This window comes from Leishmania panamensis (assembly GCF_000755165.1).
Source record: "Leishmania panamensis strain MHOM/PA/94/PSC-1 chromosome 23 sequence".
In the NCBI taxonomy this organism is placed as follows: domain Eukaryota; phylum Euglenozoa; class Kinetoplastea; order Trypanosomatida; family Trypanosomatidae; genus Leishmania; species Leishmania panamensis.
Window position 1 is genome coordinate 86,408 of NC_025869.1, and position 14,379 is coordinate 100,786.

At 60.3% G+C, this 14,379-nt stretch overlaps 4 protein-coding genes across 4 annotated transcripts, besides 1 other annotated feature; all 4 read left to right on the forward strand.

Moving 5' to 3' along the window:
• Positions 1 to 470: 470 nt before the first annotated feature.
• Positions 471 to 3,968, forward strand: LPMP_230310 (hypothetical protein; the record flags this gene model as incomplete). The annotated part of the gene is made up of 1 exon (XM_010700887.1): positions 471 to 3,968. The coding sequence occupies one exon, from the start codon at positions 471 to 473 to the stop codon at positions 3,966 to 3,968; it is 3,498 nt and encodes a 1,165-aa protein (XP_010699189.1).
• A 757-nt stretch (positions 3,969 to 4,725) lies between these two features.
• On the forward strand, positions 4,726 to 5,697 carry HUS1 (checkpoint protein HUS1, putative; the record flags this gene model as incomplete). The annotated part of the gene is made up of 1 exon (XM_010700888.1): positions 4,726 to 5,697. One exon carries the CDS (start codon positions 4,726 to 4,728, stop codon positions 5,695 to 5,697), a length of 972 nt encoding a protein of 323 aa, XP_010699190.1.
• A 776-nt stretch (positions 5,698 to 6,473) lies between these two features.
• On the forward strand, positions 6,474 to 7,946 carry LPMP_230330 (tryptophanyl-tRNA synthetase, putative; the record flags this gene model as incomplete). The annotated part of the gene is made up of 1 exon (XM_010700889.1): positions 6,474 to 7,946. One exon carries the CDS (start codon positions 6,474 to 6,476, stop codon positions 7,944 to 7,946), a length of 1,473 nt encoding a protein of 490 aa, XP_010699191.1.
• Positions 7,947 to 9,658: 1,712 nt separating this feature from the next.
• On the forward strand, positions 9,659 to 13,339 carry LPMP_230340 (hypothetical protein; the record flags this gene model as incomplete). Its single annotated transcript, XM_010700890.1, has 1 exon — positions 9,659 to 13,339. The coding sequence occupies one exon, from the start codon at positions 9,659 to 9,661 to the stop codon at positions 13,337 to 13,339; it is 3,681 nt and encodes a 1,226-aa protein (XP_010699192.1).
• A 277-nt stretch (positions 13,340 to 13,616) lies between these two features.
• Positions 13,617 to 14,056: a repeat region.
• Positions 14,057 to 14,379: the final 323 nt, after the last annotated feature.

The following is a 14,379-nucleotide window of genomic DNA, read 5'->3' on the forward strand; positions in this document are numbered from 1 at the left end:
TCCTTTCCTCTCTCGTTCTCTTACGCTATGTGGCTTCTTGAATGACTATGGTCGACAGTGTTCAACAATGAGATATCGCTGCGGGTTGGACGGTGAGACATTCGCCTCTCTTCTACTGCTGTTGCTGTGGCTGCTATCCCGGACTTGTCGTTCACCCACACCGCACCGGATGTACTGGCATCTCTCTCTGTCTGTCTGTGCCTGCGTATGCATCCTGTAGCACCAGGTGTTGCTCCCTCTTCGCGGCTGTACTGTGCCTGTTTTCCACCTTTACTCGGCTTCTACCCTCTGGCTGTTTGCACTTCCACGAAACGCACTCTATCGCCTCCCTGTGGGCCGTTCGAGTAGACATAGGGCGGGGCGTGCACTCTCGGGTGACGTCTCTCAGCCCTCCCTCCTTCCGGCATCGTGCCGACGCTCGCGAACATTTGTAACCGCTGTTTTCATCGCTGCCTCACGAACACCCAGACATGGTGACAAGCGAGCAACACATGCCCACCTCTGACGACGTCGAGCCACGCCTACCGGCGGGCCAGTCTGTGTCGCACTTCATGCGCACCCTCGATGTGTACCCCGTCGTTCCCCCGCATAAGGCGCATGAAACCACAGTGCGCCCTCAAGGAAACGCAGGTGGTGTGTCGCCAAGGCCATGCAACCATCGCACCTCTCAGCGGCAGCGTGAGCACGCGTGGAGGCCGAGCTGCATGTCCAACTTTCCTCGCACGCCAGCGGCTGCGGCTGCGACTGGCGCCTCCCCCTCTTCACCCACGCCGTCCTCTGTGGCAGAGAAGTCGGTGAAAGAAGCAGCATATCGCCTTAGCCCGCAGGAGGTGCAACGCCGTGCGCAACAGGTGCTAACGGCGCAGATACGCAGCTTGCTGGAGGCGCGACTCCAGGAGCGTCTGCATCAGGCCCGCGTCGCGCAGGCGCAGTGGGAAGCGACGCGGAGACCATCACCATCAGCACCCGTGCCACCACCTGTACCCCCCTGTGACACCCACATGGCCAGTGCCTGGCCGGCTAGTGCTTCTTCTGAAGCTGCTGTAGGGGCGAGCACTGCACCTGCCTCAGCGGAGCCGGAGCCGTCCTTTGAGGAAGTCTCTCCACTAATCACCACGACGATGTCGGCGCATGGCAGCGCTGCCGGCGGGGCTACGACGCGTCAGGGCGTAACCTCCGCTGCATCTGCGGCGCACTCCACTGTGGAGATGCCCACAATTGACGTGCACCCGTACTCGGCTGTGGAGCTGGTGCGCGTACACCGCCTCAGGGGTGTGCCGAACCACAACCGTGGCCTCTTCGCCGGCTTGTCAAAGCGCACCTTCACTACCCGCAGCGGACAATACACGGTCGGCCGAGAGGGCGAGGGACACCGTCGCGTGCGATCCGGGGTGTCTGGCTTTATGTGGGAAGCACGTCGCCACTCTGGCGCTGCCTCGGGCCCCCCGCCGCGGCTCACGATGCGGTTTCTCTGCACAGACAGCCAAATGCTGTTTCAGTGGACAGAGGACGCGGATTCGGCGTACGCTGTGCAGGGCGAGAACGAGGAGTTCGATAGTCGGCCCGATGACGGGCCGATGTTCTGCAACGCCTCCTGCATGGATGACCCCTCTCTCGGGCACGGGCTCAAAGGGGTGCTGGAGCACATGTATGGGAAAAGGATGACGACAGAGCAACGCGCAGAGGCGGTGCGGCGGCTGCGGGAGCGTCGTGAGGGTCGTCGGGGTACGAGTAACCGATACCCCATGCTGGACGGCAAGGACAGTAATGGTGATGGGCACTCGTCCATTGGTGGAGGCGCCACGACAGACAGCACCAGCTCCCTCTTAGCCGGTGTGAAAGACGGTTCATCCGGGTTGGGCGAGAGCGGGCATGAGGGGCGGACCCCATCCAACAAGGGATCTCGCAGCGGTGTTGTCTTCTCAAACATGAAGCACAGCCTTACGCCCCTGCACGTCCTCTCTCCGACCAAATACGAGCAGGACCATCTGTTGCCGCTGGCGGACACCCCAATGCTCGGTGCGAGTGCCATGCCGCACAACTGTAGCGACCCTCCCCTCGCTCTTGCAACTCCTGGCTATCGCATCTCGGTAAGTGCCGACGGAGGCTGTCAACGACGCAGTGCTGGAGCGGACACATGGGACCACCCATTGCTAGCCACACTCTCCCTCTCTTCTCTGAGCCACACCATGACTACCGATGAAGCTGAGGCGCACCGACTCAAGAGGAACTTCTATGTCGCTGTTGCAGACTCAAGGACGCGGAGCAGGTCCGGTGGCGGTGACGGGTCTGTAAGGCTTTGGGGGATGAAGGGTCGTGTTACTGGCGCTGGCGGGGATCATGGCACTTACGGGTCTCCGCTGGCACCACATTCTGCCTCTCGCCCATCCATCCTGTCGGTGCCGAGCTCTGGCGGGCAGCGCAGCCAGGTTAGCAACACTGTATGCCTCGACATGGAAGCAGAGACAACCGTTGTTGACGGACGGCCATCGACTGCTGCTGGAGGACCGCACAGCGGCACACATGACACATCATTGGTCGACGCTGGCACAAGCGGTGACAACAGTGTTACTGGTGGCCTTGGCAGCGGCGGTCGTTACGACACACGGAGAAATGGCGAGGGGGTTTCCTTGGCGGCAGGCCAGGGTACCGGCGAAGAGTTTACAGGGAAGGAGATGAAGCAGCACACCTTGACACCTTTCTCAGCTGTCTCCCTCTCCGCCACCGCCACCTCAGCGCAGGACTCGTCGTTGCGCCGCCCCAGGGACGATGACGACAGCCGCAACCTCGACGAGTTCCTCATACATTTCCCTGAGGAGGCAGACCACGTGCGACTGCGTCGAACCGCCAAGAACATCCTCGACGGCATGGAGGATATGTGGGATGACGATGGCAACGGTCGCAGCGCCTTCCTGCTGCCGCAGTTCCTGAACCCAAACTTTCAGTTTCCTGGTCTTGACGACACCATTGGCGCCGCCGATGGCGCCGATGGCTGCAGCGGACATGGTGAGGGCTCGGAGGACAACTACCCGCCGCTGACCGGTTTTGGCGTCAATGACGCAGAGCTCAACGAGAAGTTTCGCATTGAGGCGGAGGAAGAGTACAGCGACCTTATCGCGCAGCGTGACGCGCTGCTGGCGGAGGTGGAGGGTCAACACCAACTTCTGGGTGACATGGGTGCGGATGTGCACTACCTTTCCGTTGGACAGGCGCGCACAGGCATGAACGCGGAACAGTACGCCATCACGCTCACCAGCGAGGTAAACCGCTACGCCAAGTTGCATCGGCTTTGCCTGAATCGAACTCTGGAAGAGAGGTCTCAGCAGCAGCAGGGTGACGAGGCGGACGCCGCTGTTGAACACGCTGCCGACGGTTTTCTCGACCGCTTCGGGAAAGAGCGAACTGCTACGGCGGACGTGGGCAGTCAGGTGTGTGACGCCGACCTGTGCTACGTTGATGCCGCTGTGCGTTCGACTGAGGAGCAGCTGGAAGACCTGTTCCTCCATGAGAAGGCACTTGTGAACGCAGTGCGACTCGCCACAGTGGCTGTAGCCAACATCATGACATTTCACGCCTCGCTGGAGATGGAGTCGACGTGCCACGAGTGCTTCTTCGTCTTCGACAAACCGCAGACGCTCTGGCCATGCGGGCACACCTTCTGCCTCTCCTGTCTCTCTAACATGTACAACCGTCGCGGCAAGCTCATCTGTGCTGAGTGCGGGTCCGTCTGCGAGGTCGGCTACACCCCCAATATTTCCGTCGAGCTCATCGCCAATTATCAGACAGTGTGCAGGCGTAGCGAGGCCGACGCAGACGTCGAGCCTGATAGCGCCCTGGCCAAGGAGCGCGAGGCGCAGACCATTGAGGGTGTCCTGCGCAGTCTTCTGAACGACCTGCTCTCGGCCCAGAGCAGCTGGACTGCCAGCCCTTTGGAACACTCCCCACTGAGGCTGAGGGGCGGCGCGTGAAGTGTGCTTTCTGCGCGCACAGTTGTATGTATCTTCACGGAAGAAGGACTCACTCTTGTGCGTCCTCGATGTAAACGATTTGGAAGCAAAAACCCCGCGCCGCACCTCGGCAGCCTCATTCCTTTGCTTCTCCTCTCGGTCCCACCGCTCTGTTGTGTTCGCGTGGGCGACATGTTGTGTACTCTCTCCTGAAGGGGGTTGCAGACACTGGCGAAAATAGGCCGATGGGAAAAAGATGATCCCCTTCCTCCCTTCTTCCGTTCACGAAAGCGCGCTCATCATTGCGGCGCGTCTCGTGTAGCTGCTGACATGGCCCTAGCAGTCGCCCTCCTTCTTTCCATCGCTTTTCCATCGGGGTGCCCAACCCAGATCGAGACGCACCCAGTGAAAGGACGCCTCCACGTCGGGAGATATACGCGGGTTGACATAGGCGAACACAGCGACGTCAACTCCTCTCTCACACACACGCACTAACACACACAATCGCATGGAGGCATTACGAAGTGAAAGTTGCGCTTTTCTGTGCAGCCACCACCACCCCTTCTCTCTTCCTTTACTTTGTCTCTCCCTCTCACACAGTCCCCGTGTAGCTCTGCCGTAATCGCCTTTCCTTGCGGTTGTTGTTTACCGTCTTTCACCTCATCTTTGATTCGGGGAGGACGGGGGGGAGCGGGTGTGCCTCCTCTCTTTTTTTCTCGCTTCTCCGTGCCGACTACTGCAGCCCACGTGACTCTTCCACGGTGCACTCCAGCCGTGTATGCGCTTCAAGGCGACCCTCAAAGACGCCAAGGGTCTACTTGGTGTTCTACAGGTGTGCCGCAGTAGTCAACGCGACTGCATCGTACGCCTCCAGTCTGAGCGCATCCGTTTCTTCTCCAACACAAACGCCGCAGATGGGGTCCAGGTGTGGATGCGATGCCCGTCGTCGTTTCTCTTCTCCGAGATGATCTGCGACTCCGGCTACGAGGAGCACTCCATCACATGTGAAGTACTCGACCTCGCACAGCTCATTCACATCGTGAAGCAGGTGGAGGCACGCGAGCGATCCCACCAAGGGACCGCCTCGCGTGTGCAGGTGCGGCTGGCGCGAAACGGACGGTGTCCATTGTGGCGTGTTGCCATGCAGGGACTTTCTGGTCAGCCGGACGTCAGCTTCGACGTGCCGCTGCGCATCCTCGGGGACCGCGAAATCAAGAGTCTGTCCCCGCCACCGCTGGAGAGGCAGCACCTGCAGATACTGGTGCCAGACATGCTAGAGCTTACCACCTTCATTGACAAGCTGAAGAACACCGCAGCCGATAGCGTAACCTTCTCGGCGCGCGTGCTGACGCCGCGGCTTGGCGCAGATGGCGGTGATGGTGGCGCAGGGGCATGTATCGGGGTGAAGCGGCCGCGCGCCAGGGACATATTGCCATTGGCGAGCCTTCGCATCTTCGCTGAGCATTTTATGGCTCGCTTCTCGCTCAAGTACGAGGCGGTTGAATTGATTGAGCAGCCGGAGAGAGATGATGATGGTGGCGATGAGGACGATGACGGCGGGGCCGTGGGTGGCATTAGCGAGGCGACTGTTGTGGTCGAGACGAGGAAGTTTGCGCGCTTCTTTTCGGCGGTGAAGGAGCTGGACCCGATGAAGATAAGCATGTACTTGATGGACCAGCGAGCACTCGTGCTGAGCGTGTTCGCAGCTGGGAACACCGCAATGGTGGCCTATATTCCCGCCAAGGCGTAGCGAACTCCAGGTGTAGGATAGAAGAAGAGTGCGAGTGTGTGTCTGCGTGTGTGCTTGCCATGAAGGCGAGATCGAGACGACGACTGGTAGCGCCTTTCTGCTGCCTTCCTCTAGCTCCCCCCTTCTTCATAGAGGAAGAAAATGAGTCGCTGTCAGAGTCAGTAACGGTGCGGAGAGGTCAGATGCATAGGCAGTGGAGCGGTCGCGATGATGGGGGGATATCCTGTCGGTGTGTGGACCTCGAGGGACGCGCACGACAACCGACTCTCTCCCCACCATCACTGCCTTCGCTACTCCGGGCGAGCCCACCCCCATCAAAAGGCACCTACATGCCAAACACTTCAGAGTCGAGTCTTCTAACCCATTCGTCTTACACTTCTTGTTGAGCGCCTCTTTCGTCTTCGTTGTAGACGCTCGACAAACGCCACCGCCGCCCGCGCCCCATACATCGTGCCGCACGCGGGCTTCGCTTGCTCGTGCAGCCGTGACTCCCAGGCCGCCCGTGCAAAGTAATTTAGGCATCCGTATGACTCTCTCCTCGTCCTATCGCACCCCCCCCCTCCCCCAGACGGCGCATGCGCCTCAGCCCTCTCCTTTCCGCCTCTTCCCACGTTTCTCTCCTGTTCGCTGCTCCCCGCGGCAAAGAGGAAGGGCCGTCTCCGCCAACTCGTCCGTGCCGAAGTGCCCCTATCTTCTTCCGTCGATCAACCGCCTTCACTCGGCCCAGAGACCCTCTCCAATTCCACACGATAGCGTCCCTCTGCACTGTGCGTTCTATGCGTCGCGTCACCTGCTGGCCATGGGCTTTGCGCGCCGGCGTGTGCACTTTCACAGCACTGCGTAGCACAAGCGAGAGATCTGACTGCGCGACGGATCCTCGCGAACTTGCCCAACACCCCCCCGGAGGCGGTGATGCCGATAGGGAAGACGTCATTACCCCCTGGACGGTAGTCGCCAAGGGCCCGCAGGGGATCAACTATGATCGCGTGTTAACCACATTCAAAGCGGAGCGAGTGGACGACAGCGCACGTCAGCATATTCGTGATGCCATCGCCAAGTGCCACGAACGAACCGCATCCGTCACCTCTGTCAACGCCCAGAACACCCCGACCCCCGTTTCGACTGCTGTGTCACCTGGAGGTGTGCCAGCGCAGGTCTGCGTGTCTCCTGCCGCGCAGCAGCAGCAACCGCCACCACCACCGCCGCTTCACCACTTCTTCAGCCGCGGCATTGCCTTCTCGCACCGCGACTTGCACAAGGCACTCGACGACATCGAGGCTTCCATCAAGCCGGAGGAGCCTTCCGTCTTCCTCTACACCGGCCGTGGCCCCAGCGCTGGCACCATGCACGCGGGCCATGTGCTGCCCTTCATGCTGGCCAAGTACCTCCAAGACGTCTTCAATCTCCCTCTCGTGATACAAATCACCGACGACGAAAAGTTTCTCTTTCGCGGCGTCCCCTTCGAGGGGGCCGTGGCGGAGGAGGTCATTCTCAACAACATCAAGGATATCATCGCCTTTGGCTTCCACCCGCGCCATACCTTCATCTTTCGCAACACGCACTACATGGGCGAGCTGTACCCGACAGTGCTGCCGCTCCAGCGTAGCATGACAGGCAACTCAGTGAAGCACACTCTCGGCCTCACCGACAGCGACAACGTCGGCAAATTCGCCTTTCCTGCAACCCAGGCAGCTCCGTGCTTCAGCACCGCTTTTCGTCGCGTCCTGCCGAACGGTGACAGACCGATGCGGTGCCTGATTCCCTGCGCCATTGACCAGGACCCTTTCTTTGTGCTCACCCGCGCTGCCGCGCCGCGGCTGAAGCAGCCGCCACCGGCCCTTCTTCACACTCAGTTCCTGCCCGCACTCAAGGGGTTGGAGCACAAGATGAGCAGCAGTGCAGAGGAGAACGGCGTCATTACGCTACACGACACGGATAAGCAGGTGCGCAAGAAGCTGCGCCGCGCTTTCTCGGGTGGCTGCGCCACCCTAGAGCAGATGCAGGAGACGGGGGCGAACCTGAAGGTGGATGTGGCCTACCAGTACCTGCGCTTCTTCTGCCGTGACGACGCACTCTTCGCCGACGTGACACAGCGCTACGGCAGAGGTACGATGAACAGCGGGGATGTGAAGGACCTGGCGGCGGACTGCATCATCCGTGACGTTCTGCACGACTGGCGGGAACAGCGCGAAAAGGTAAGCGACGATGACGTGGTAAACTTCTGCAGGATTCGAGACATTCTTCACTGAGTCGCGTGTCTCGGGGGGGGGGGCGGGAGGGAGGGAGGGACGTCTGTGTGAGGCATACTCATGTGCAGGGGAGTTTGAAGCGTCCTTGCGCGCGTGCAAAAGATGTGAAGGTGCACACTGCCGACATCGCCGCTGCAGACCAAACGGCGAAAGGCGACTTCTCTGGACTTGTGCAGCTGCGCGTGTGTTGATACCCATGAGTGACGGGCACTAGTAGTGGTGAAGTCGGCCCTGCGTCTGTCGGTGGTGTTCTGCCTTATGTCTTGTTGTGCGGATGTGCGGCTCCACGAGCCCGCTGATCACTACTGACGTTTCTACGCGAGCTCAATACGTCTGCACAGATTGGCGGAGTCCACGTGGATGAGCGCCGATGAGTAGGTGAGAGAGAGAGAGAGACAGTCACCGACGTAACGAGAGGTGACACAGCTGCGCGCAGCCTCGGCAAGCATAGAAGCGCCAACGGGTCGCAGAATCGCAGAGAAAGGGCATGCCAGCATAAAATACCGCGGCAGCCGCAGCAATGGGCGCTCTCCCTCACATTCGCTTGCACACCCGTGACTCTCTTCATATGGCCGCGCCGCTGAGGCACTGCACTGCGACACCAACAGCAACGAGAAGAGCCAAACCGTACGTATCTAGGATGCGGCTCAGCTGTGAGCTCGAAGTGCGCGACCCACCACCCTGTCCACCTCAGAGGGAAAGGGGAGGGAGCAGCGGGAACGAATTTGTAGCACAACAGGGGAAAAAGAGCGTCAAAGGCCGCTTCGAATGATGTCTTGTCACTCCGTGTTCTCTGTCGTTTGTGCTGCACATGCAGTCATGCGATGGGTGTGTGCATGCATGCATGCGTCTCGACAACCGCTGCCTGACTCTCCGCATCACCGCCATCTTGTCGTTACTCCCTCACTCTCGCTTTCTCTCATCATCACCTCCACTGAGTAGATCGCCCCCCCCCCTCCCTCGACTCACACACGCCCACGCCAAGGGGAAACTGCGCACAGGCGGGGGTACTGCACGATCCCCACCAGGAGATCCAGAGGCGGTAAAGGGAGGAGAGAGAACGCTCCCACTTCAGCTCCTGTTGCACTTCCTGCTGGTGCTCACAGCATATTACCGCAGCGTGTGGGTGTGGTAACTCCTGCACACCCGCCAGGCTGCCCTTTGCTGTCAATGTATTATTCTTCTCCCTCGTAGCGGATTTGTGGGTCCTTTTCAACGGGTTCACATTTCGAGGAGCCTCCACATCGACCCCCCTTCCCCTCCTCCTCTCTTGCGGACGAAACACGTCTTTCCTTCGTGCACAGCTGCGTTTGCCGACTGGACCCCGCGTGAGCGAGGCCTGTGCCCTTCATCCGTGTCACACATCTTTTAAGCTTCCCCTTCCTGTACTCGAGAAATCAGCTGTGACTTGGGTATCCGTGCTGGTGCGGGTCACTCAACGCATCGGGTCGCGGAAGCGAGAGCAGGAGGGGGTGAGTGACGCACGGCCCCTCCACACTATGCCGTCGCCTCCTCATACGACTGTCCACATCGGTGCTGTGGTGGCAGCGCCAAGCAGCAGCGTCAGCACATCACCAACAGATGGATCGTTTTCCGATCTCGTTGCTGCAGACGTCTATGGAAAACTGCAGCCTCCCCCAGCGCTCTCGTTGCCCGTATGCAGTGATACGAGCCTCAGCCACCGCACGAAGGGCAACCCAGCTGCAGCAGTAATGGCGACGGCGGCGCACCTTATATCAGCCACTACCATGACTGGAGGCCCCCACAATCAGAGCTTTAGCAAATTACTAGCGTCCGTGCTGGACGAAGAGCAGCGCCGCTGTGTGAATGCGGCGTACCACATCAGTTTTCACCGAGACCCTCGCGTGAAGCTGAAGCCGACGGCGGTGGTGCTCCCTAACGGCGTGCATTTCCTCATTGTCGACCGCTTTGTCAGCGGCAACTGTGACGGGGTTTATGAAAAGAACAAAAAGATGTGGGAGCACATCCCCGTTGGGCAGGCTTGCGTGTTCGCTCGTACACCTGTAGCAGTGCCGGTTCTCTCACTGGGAAAGTCAGCACATGAGGGCTGCGAAGGCAGCGGCGCAGACACCAAGGCGATTGCTGCATGGCCGTGCCCTCGAAGGTCGGGCTCACCCATCCCCGTCGCCGTGAGTTCTCCATCCTGCTCACCTCCAATCGCGCCACTGCCGACGGCGAACGCATTCGGTTCGAGCAGCCAGTCAAATCGGTGGGACTCGTCGTTGCCACAGCAGCACGCCTTTCACAGTGAGTGGACGCGAGTGGCGAGTGCCGTCGGGCTTCGTAAGATGGGCCACTGGCGCGAGGCGACGAGCGTCTTCTCGATTCACAAGGAGGTCTCCAAGACGGCGATTGCCCTCGAGAAGGTGGACGGCGAGCCAGGCCGCATCGCAGCCTTCTCGTGGCTGGGCGAGCACTATTGGATCATTGGGTCCCGCTACCAGCACATCGTGACGCGGCTCAGCATACCCGAGGTGGACCTGATGCAATACTCGGTCTCCAGCATCAGCTCGGCGTCGACTCCGTCATCGTCGTCATCTGCCTCTGAAGACGCTGCCGTGTCGGCGATGGCGTCTTCTGCAGGGCAGCCCTATGCGTCGTCCAGTGGCAACTCGCCTACACAAAACCCTCACGACTACGTGGAGCAAAGCAGCGTGCACAGTAGCACCATCGCAGGTGGGGCTGCCGCACTTGCTGGCAGCGGGGCATCGTCGGAGGCAGCGTACCTGGGCCTCGCGATTCGAATGGCGCGCATGTGGCGACACGTGTTGGAGTCACTGCACATCATCACAGAGGACGTGGCGAGGGCACCTAACACCGCATCCGCTAGTGACGCCACTACCGCTGCCACAAGCACAGATGTACTAAGAGAGCTGCACGCATGTATGGCTGCAGATAACCGCAGCTTATGCTTTGACGTCATTGTGTCGGGCTGGGAGCGCTTACAGAACTTTGTGACTGCCCGTGACTCCCCGGTCGACCAGCCCACGGTTGCCACTTCCACGCCTGTGTCCTGCACATCTATCGGCACCTATCGAACCAACTCTACTGCCTTCATGATGATATCGACACCCGTAACAGGTGACAGCAGTACCCCCTTTTCCACATGCGCGGCAGTGTCCGTTGCCATTCCCATGTGGTTCTACGCCATCACGTGGGACGCCTCGCTTGACGAGCGCGGATGGTGCATGGGCGTCAAGGAAGCGTTTGCTTTCTTTGAGCGCTTCCGGCTACCGACTGTGGCGAAATCTGCTGACGTCCAGCTTGGCTCACCCGAGTACGAGGCGCTGCGGCAGTCGGTGCTCTCGCGCTGCGATACCGCGGGTGCCGTGATGTACGGGTGGAACAGCGACGGGACAGACGGTGGGAAACCGGCACTGGTGGTACAAGTGTGGAAGTGCCGTGCCTACCCGCATTCCCTCGAGCGAACCGTGCAGGAGTACGTCGTAACCCACCGCCTCTGTGGCGAGCCGCTGCGGTGCAAGGTGAAGAAGAAGGTAAGCAGCCTCTCCCGCGAAGTTCGGCTGCGCATCAAGCAGTGGGAGCTTCGTCGACTTCCCTTTCTGCTCGACTTCGCGCTGTGGCTACATCGGGAGAAGTACATTACACCGTCAACGGACCTCGTCGCTCTCAAAGTCATACGTGGCCACTGGCTGTCATACCAAGAGCGGTTTCAGGCAATGCTGGAGACACAGCTACAGCAGCGACATCGTGGCTCTAGTCGTCAGGGAACAACAGCGTCTGTGCCCGAGGTGGTGCGCGTCCGTCACGGAACTGGGGCCGACACCACCGACAGCAGGCATTGCAGTGGAAGGTGTGACAACGCAGATGGCGATGCAGAGAATAGTGATCGCTATCTTCAGGTGCAGAGGGAACAGGACGATGAGTCGTTGCACGATGCGGAGAGCCTCGACCCCATTATACTGGTAGGCCCACAAGGCTGTGGTAAGTCCACCATGGCTCGCACCTTGTACGCTCTCTTGGAGGAGGCGGGCGCGGCACCTCGCTGGCTCAATCAGGACGAGGTGGGAAACCGGTCCGCTTATTTGACCGCAATACGGCACACCGTGATGCAGGGCGGCTACAGCCATCTCCTACTCGACAAGATGAACCTGGACGACAAGTCGCGCTCTGACTACGCCGCTGTGGGCCTTAAACCGGTCCTCGTTGTGGCCTGGACGCACACGCAAGGTGTGGAGGCGATGGTGGAGACGTGTTACGAGAGGTTGGTGAAACGCGGCGTGCGTCATCGCACCTTCTTCCCCGAGGATGTGGCGCCGCTGAACCCGTCGCCTTCGCCCGTGTCATCGCGCTCGTCGGAGCTGGACCCGACGGTCTCGCCGCTGCTGCAGGGCCACCTCTCCTCTCTCAGCATCAGCGTCGACACCCCAGCGGCGCCGTCGGGCACGGTGCCTCTCTCCTCCGCCAGAACGGGCCACTGCGTGTGTTCGCTAAGCGTGCCGTCTCCCGCTGGACGTTCGTCGCCGCCGCCATCGTCGCGGCTGCACGGCATTTTACACGCTAATGCAAAGCGATATCAGATGCCGTCCAACGACACGTTGGTCGAGCTTGAGGTGACGTGGAGCTGCCAGAGGATGGTGGCGGTAGTTTGGGAAGCACTTCGTAACAAGGGCACGTGCGTACTGCCGCCACTGGAGGAGCTGCACATGGAGGCCGCGATGCAGAGCTCCTATGCGTACGAGCAGCTTCTGGAGACATACCCGTCCCGTGTGGCGAGTGCGGTTCTGCGCGGCCCTACGAGCGACGTCGTGCTGCAGCAGCTGAGTCTTGTTCTACCACCGCTCACAATTCCTAAGACCCAACGGTTACAGCTGCATGTTGATGTGCTCCTTCACAACTTCTGCCTGCATCCCAGTCCAACGGCGTTGGTGCGGTACGCTAGCCAGGTAGGGCACACTCGTCGCATGACCGTGCAGGCAGTAGTATCCAACTCGAAGGTGTCGTTGTTGTTGATACTGGGACCGACTGAAACCGCCGCCGAAGACTCGGCTACATCTACCGCAACGCCTGCCGAAGGCGAGACATCGGTGGTGTCGATGCATGCGGGCCCAACTCAGCCTTCGCTGTATTCCTCACCATCAGCATACAACAGTAGTGGCGAGGCGGCGGCCATTGGAGAAGGGGGCCTAGGTGTCTCTCCTGCCTCAGGAATAGAGGACCCAAGTTGTGTCGCAGCACGCCCCCTCCAGGAGCACTTTGCAGTGCTTTCAAAGGCCAAGGTGAAGCCGGACTACTGCGAAGCACTCGCCCAGAGGGTGCGCGATGACCCTGACGCGGATCCGTACTGCACGGTGCAGTGGCTGTCGCCACCGCTCGAAATTGATTGTTCCGTCACCCTCCTCGTGTTATAGAAAAGGAAGCCCGTAGGGGAAGAGAGAGACGCATAGGAGGGAGTAGAAGGATTGAGATGGGATCCACGCACGCGCTCGCCTTATTCCTCCTTACCGCTGTCAAAGGTATCGCATGTTGCGTATCTCCCCCACCCCCCACCCCCCATTCCACCTCTTCTTCTGCCTCTATTACCTTCGCTGCTCCTGTACACATCGGTGCCTCTATCGGTGGCTTGTTGGGCTGGCAACATACCACAGCTGAGCTTTCAATCGAAGAAGTCAGCGGTTCTATGCCGTAAGTGTCCCCATTGCCTCATGGAATACGTGTTCACGTCCACCCCAGCCAGCCTGTCTCACAGGCCCGATTGCGTGGTGCAGTGCAGCGCTAGACACACCTCACAGCAATGCGCCGTCTCAGTTGTCTGAGCAGCGCCTCTGGCCCACACTAGGCCTGCCCACCCGCCCACCTCGCAGGCCGCCTCGCAGCCGCTCTCACTGTGCCGGTCCCCACGCGGTGCACCCATCGGGGGTGGCGCCGAGGCCCCCCGCACCAGCAGGCAGCGAGGGTCGGGTGGGACGCATTCGAGTCACGCTGACCCTCTGCCCACCGTGTGCACTGCGAGAGGTAGTCCTGTGCACCAGCAGAGGTGGGAGGGAGAGGGGGCTCTGCTTGGCTTCCCTCCCGCACGGGTGGGTAGGCGGGGGTAGTGGATTCTGCGATCTCACGCGCCGAGGTGTCGCACCGTCATTCGTGATAAAATTGCCCACCACCGAAGGGAAGATGATATTATTTCCTTATCTTCCCCTTTCTACCCCCCCCCCCCCCCATGCACCGGTGTATGCGATGACAGACCATGGGGCTTCTGCGATGTGCGCGTGGCTGGCGATCACCGCCTGCAAGAGTCTTTGACTTCACCACTGAGAGAGCAGCAGCAGCTTCGTTTGCTGCCCTCTCAGCTTGGGGGAGTGTGACTGCGTTTCGAGGGACGGCGCGAAACAAGGGCACTCAGCTCTTAGCGTCTCCCTCGTCGGCTGTTCACTGTGTGCGGGCACTTCCTTCA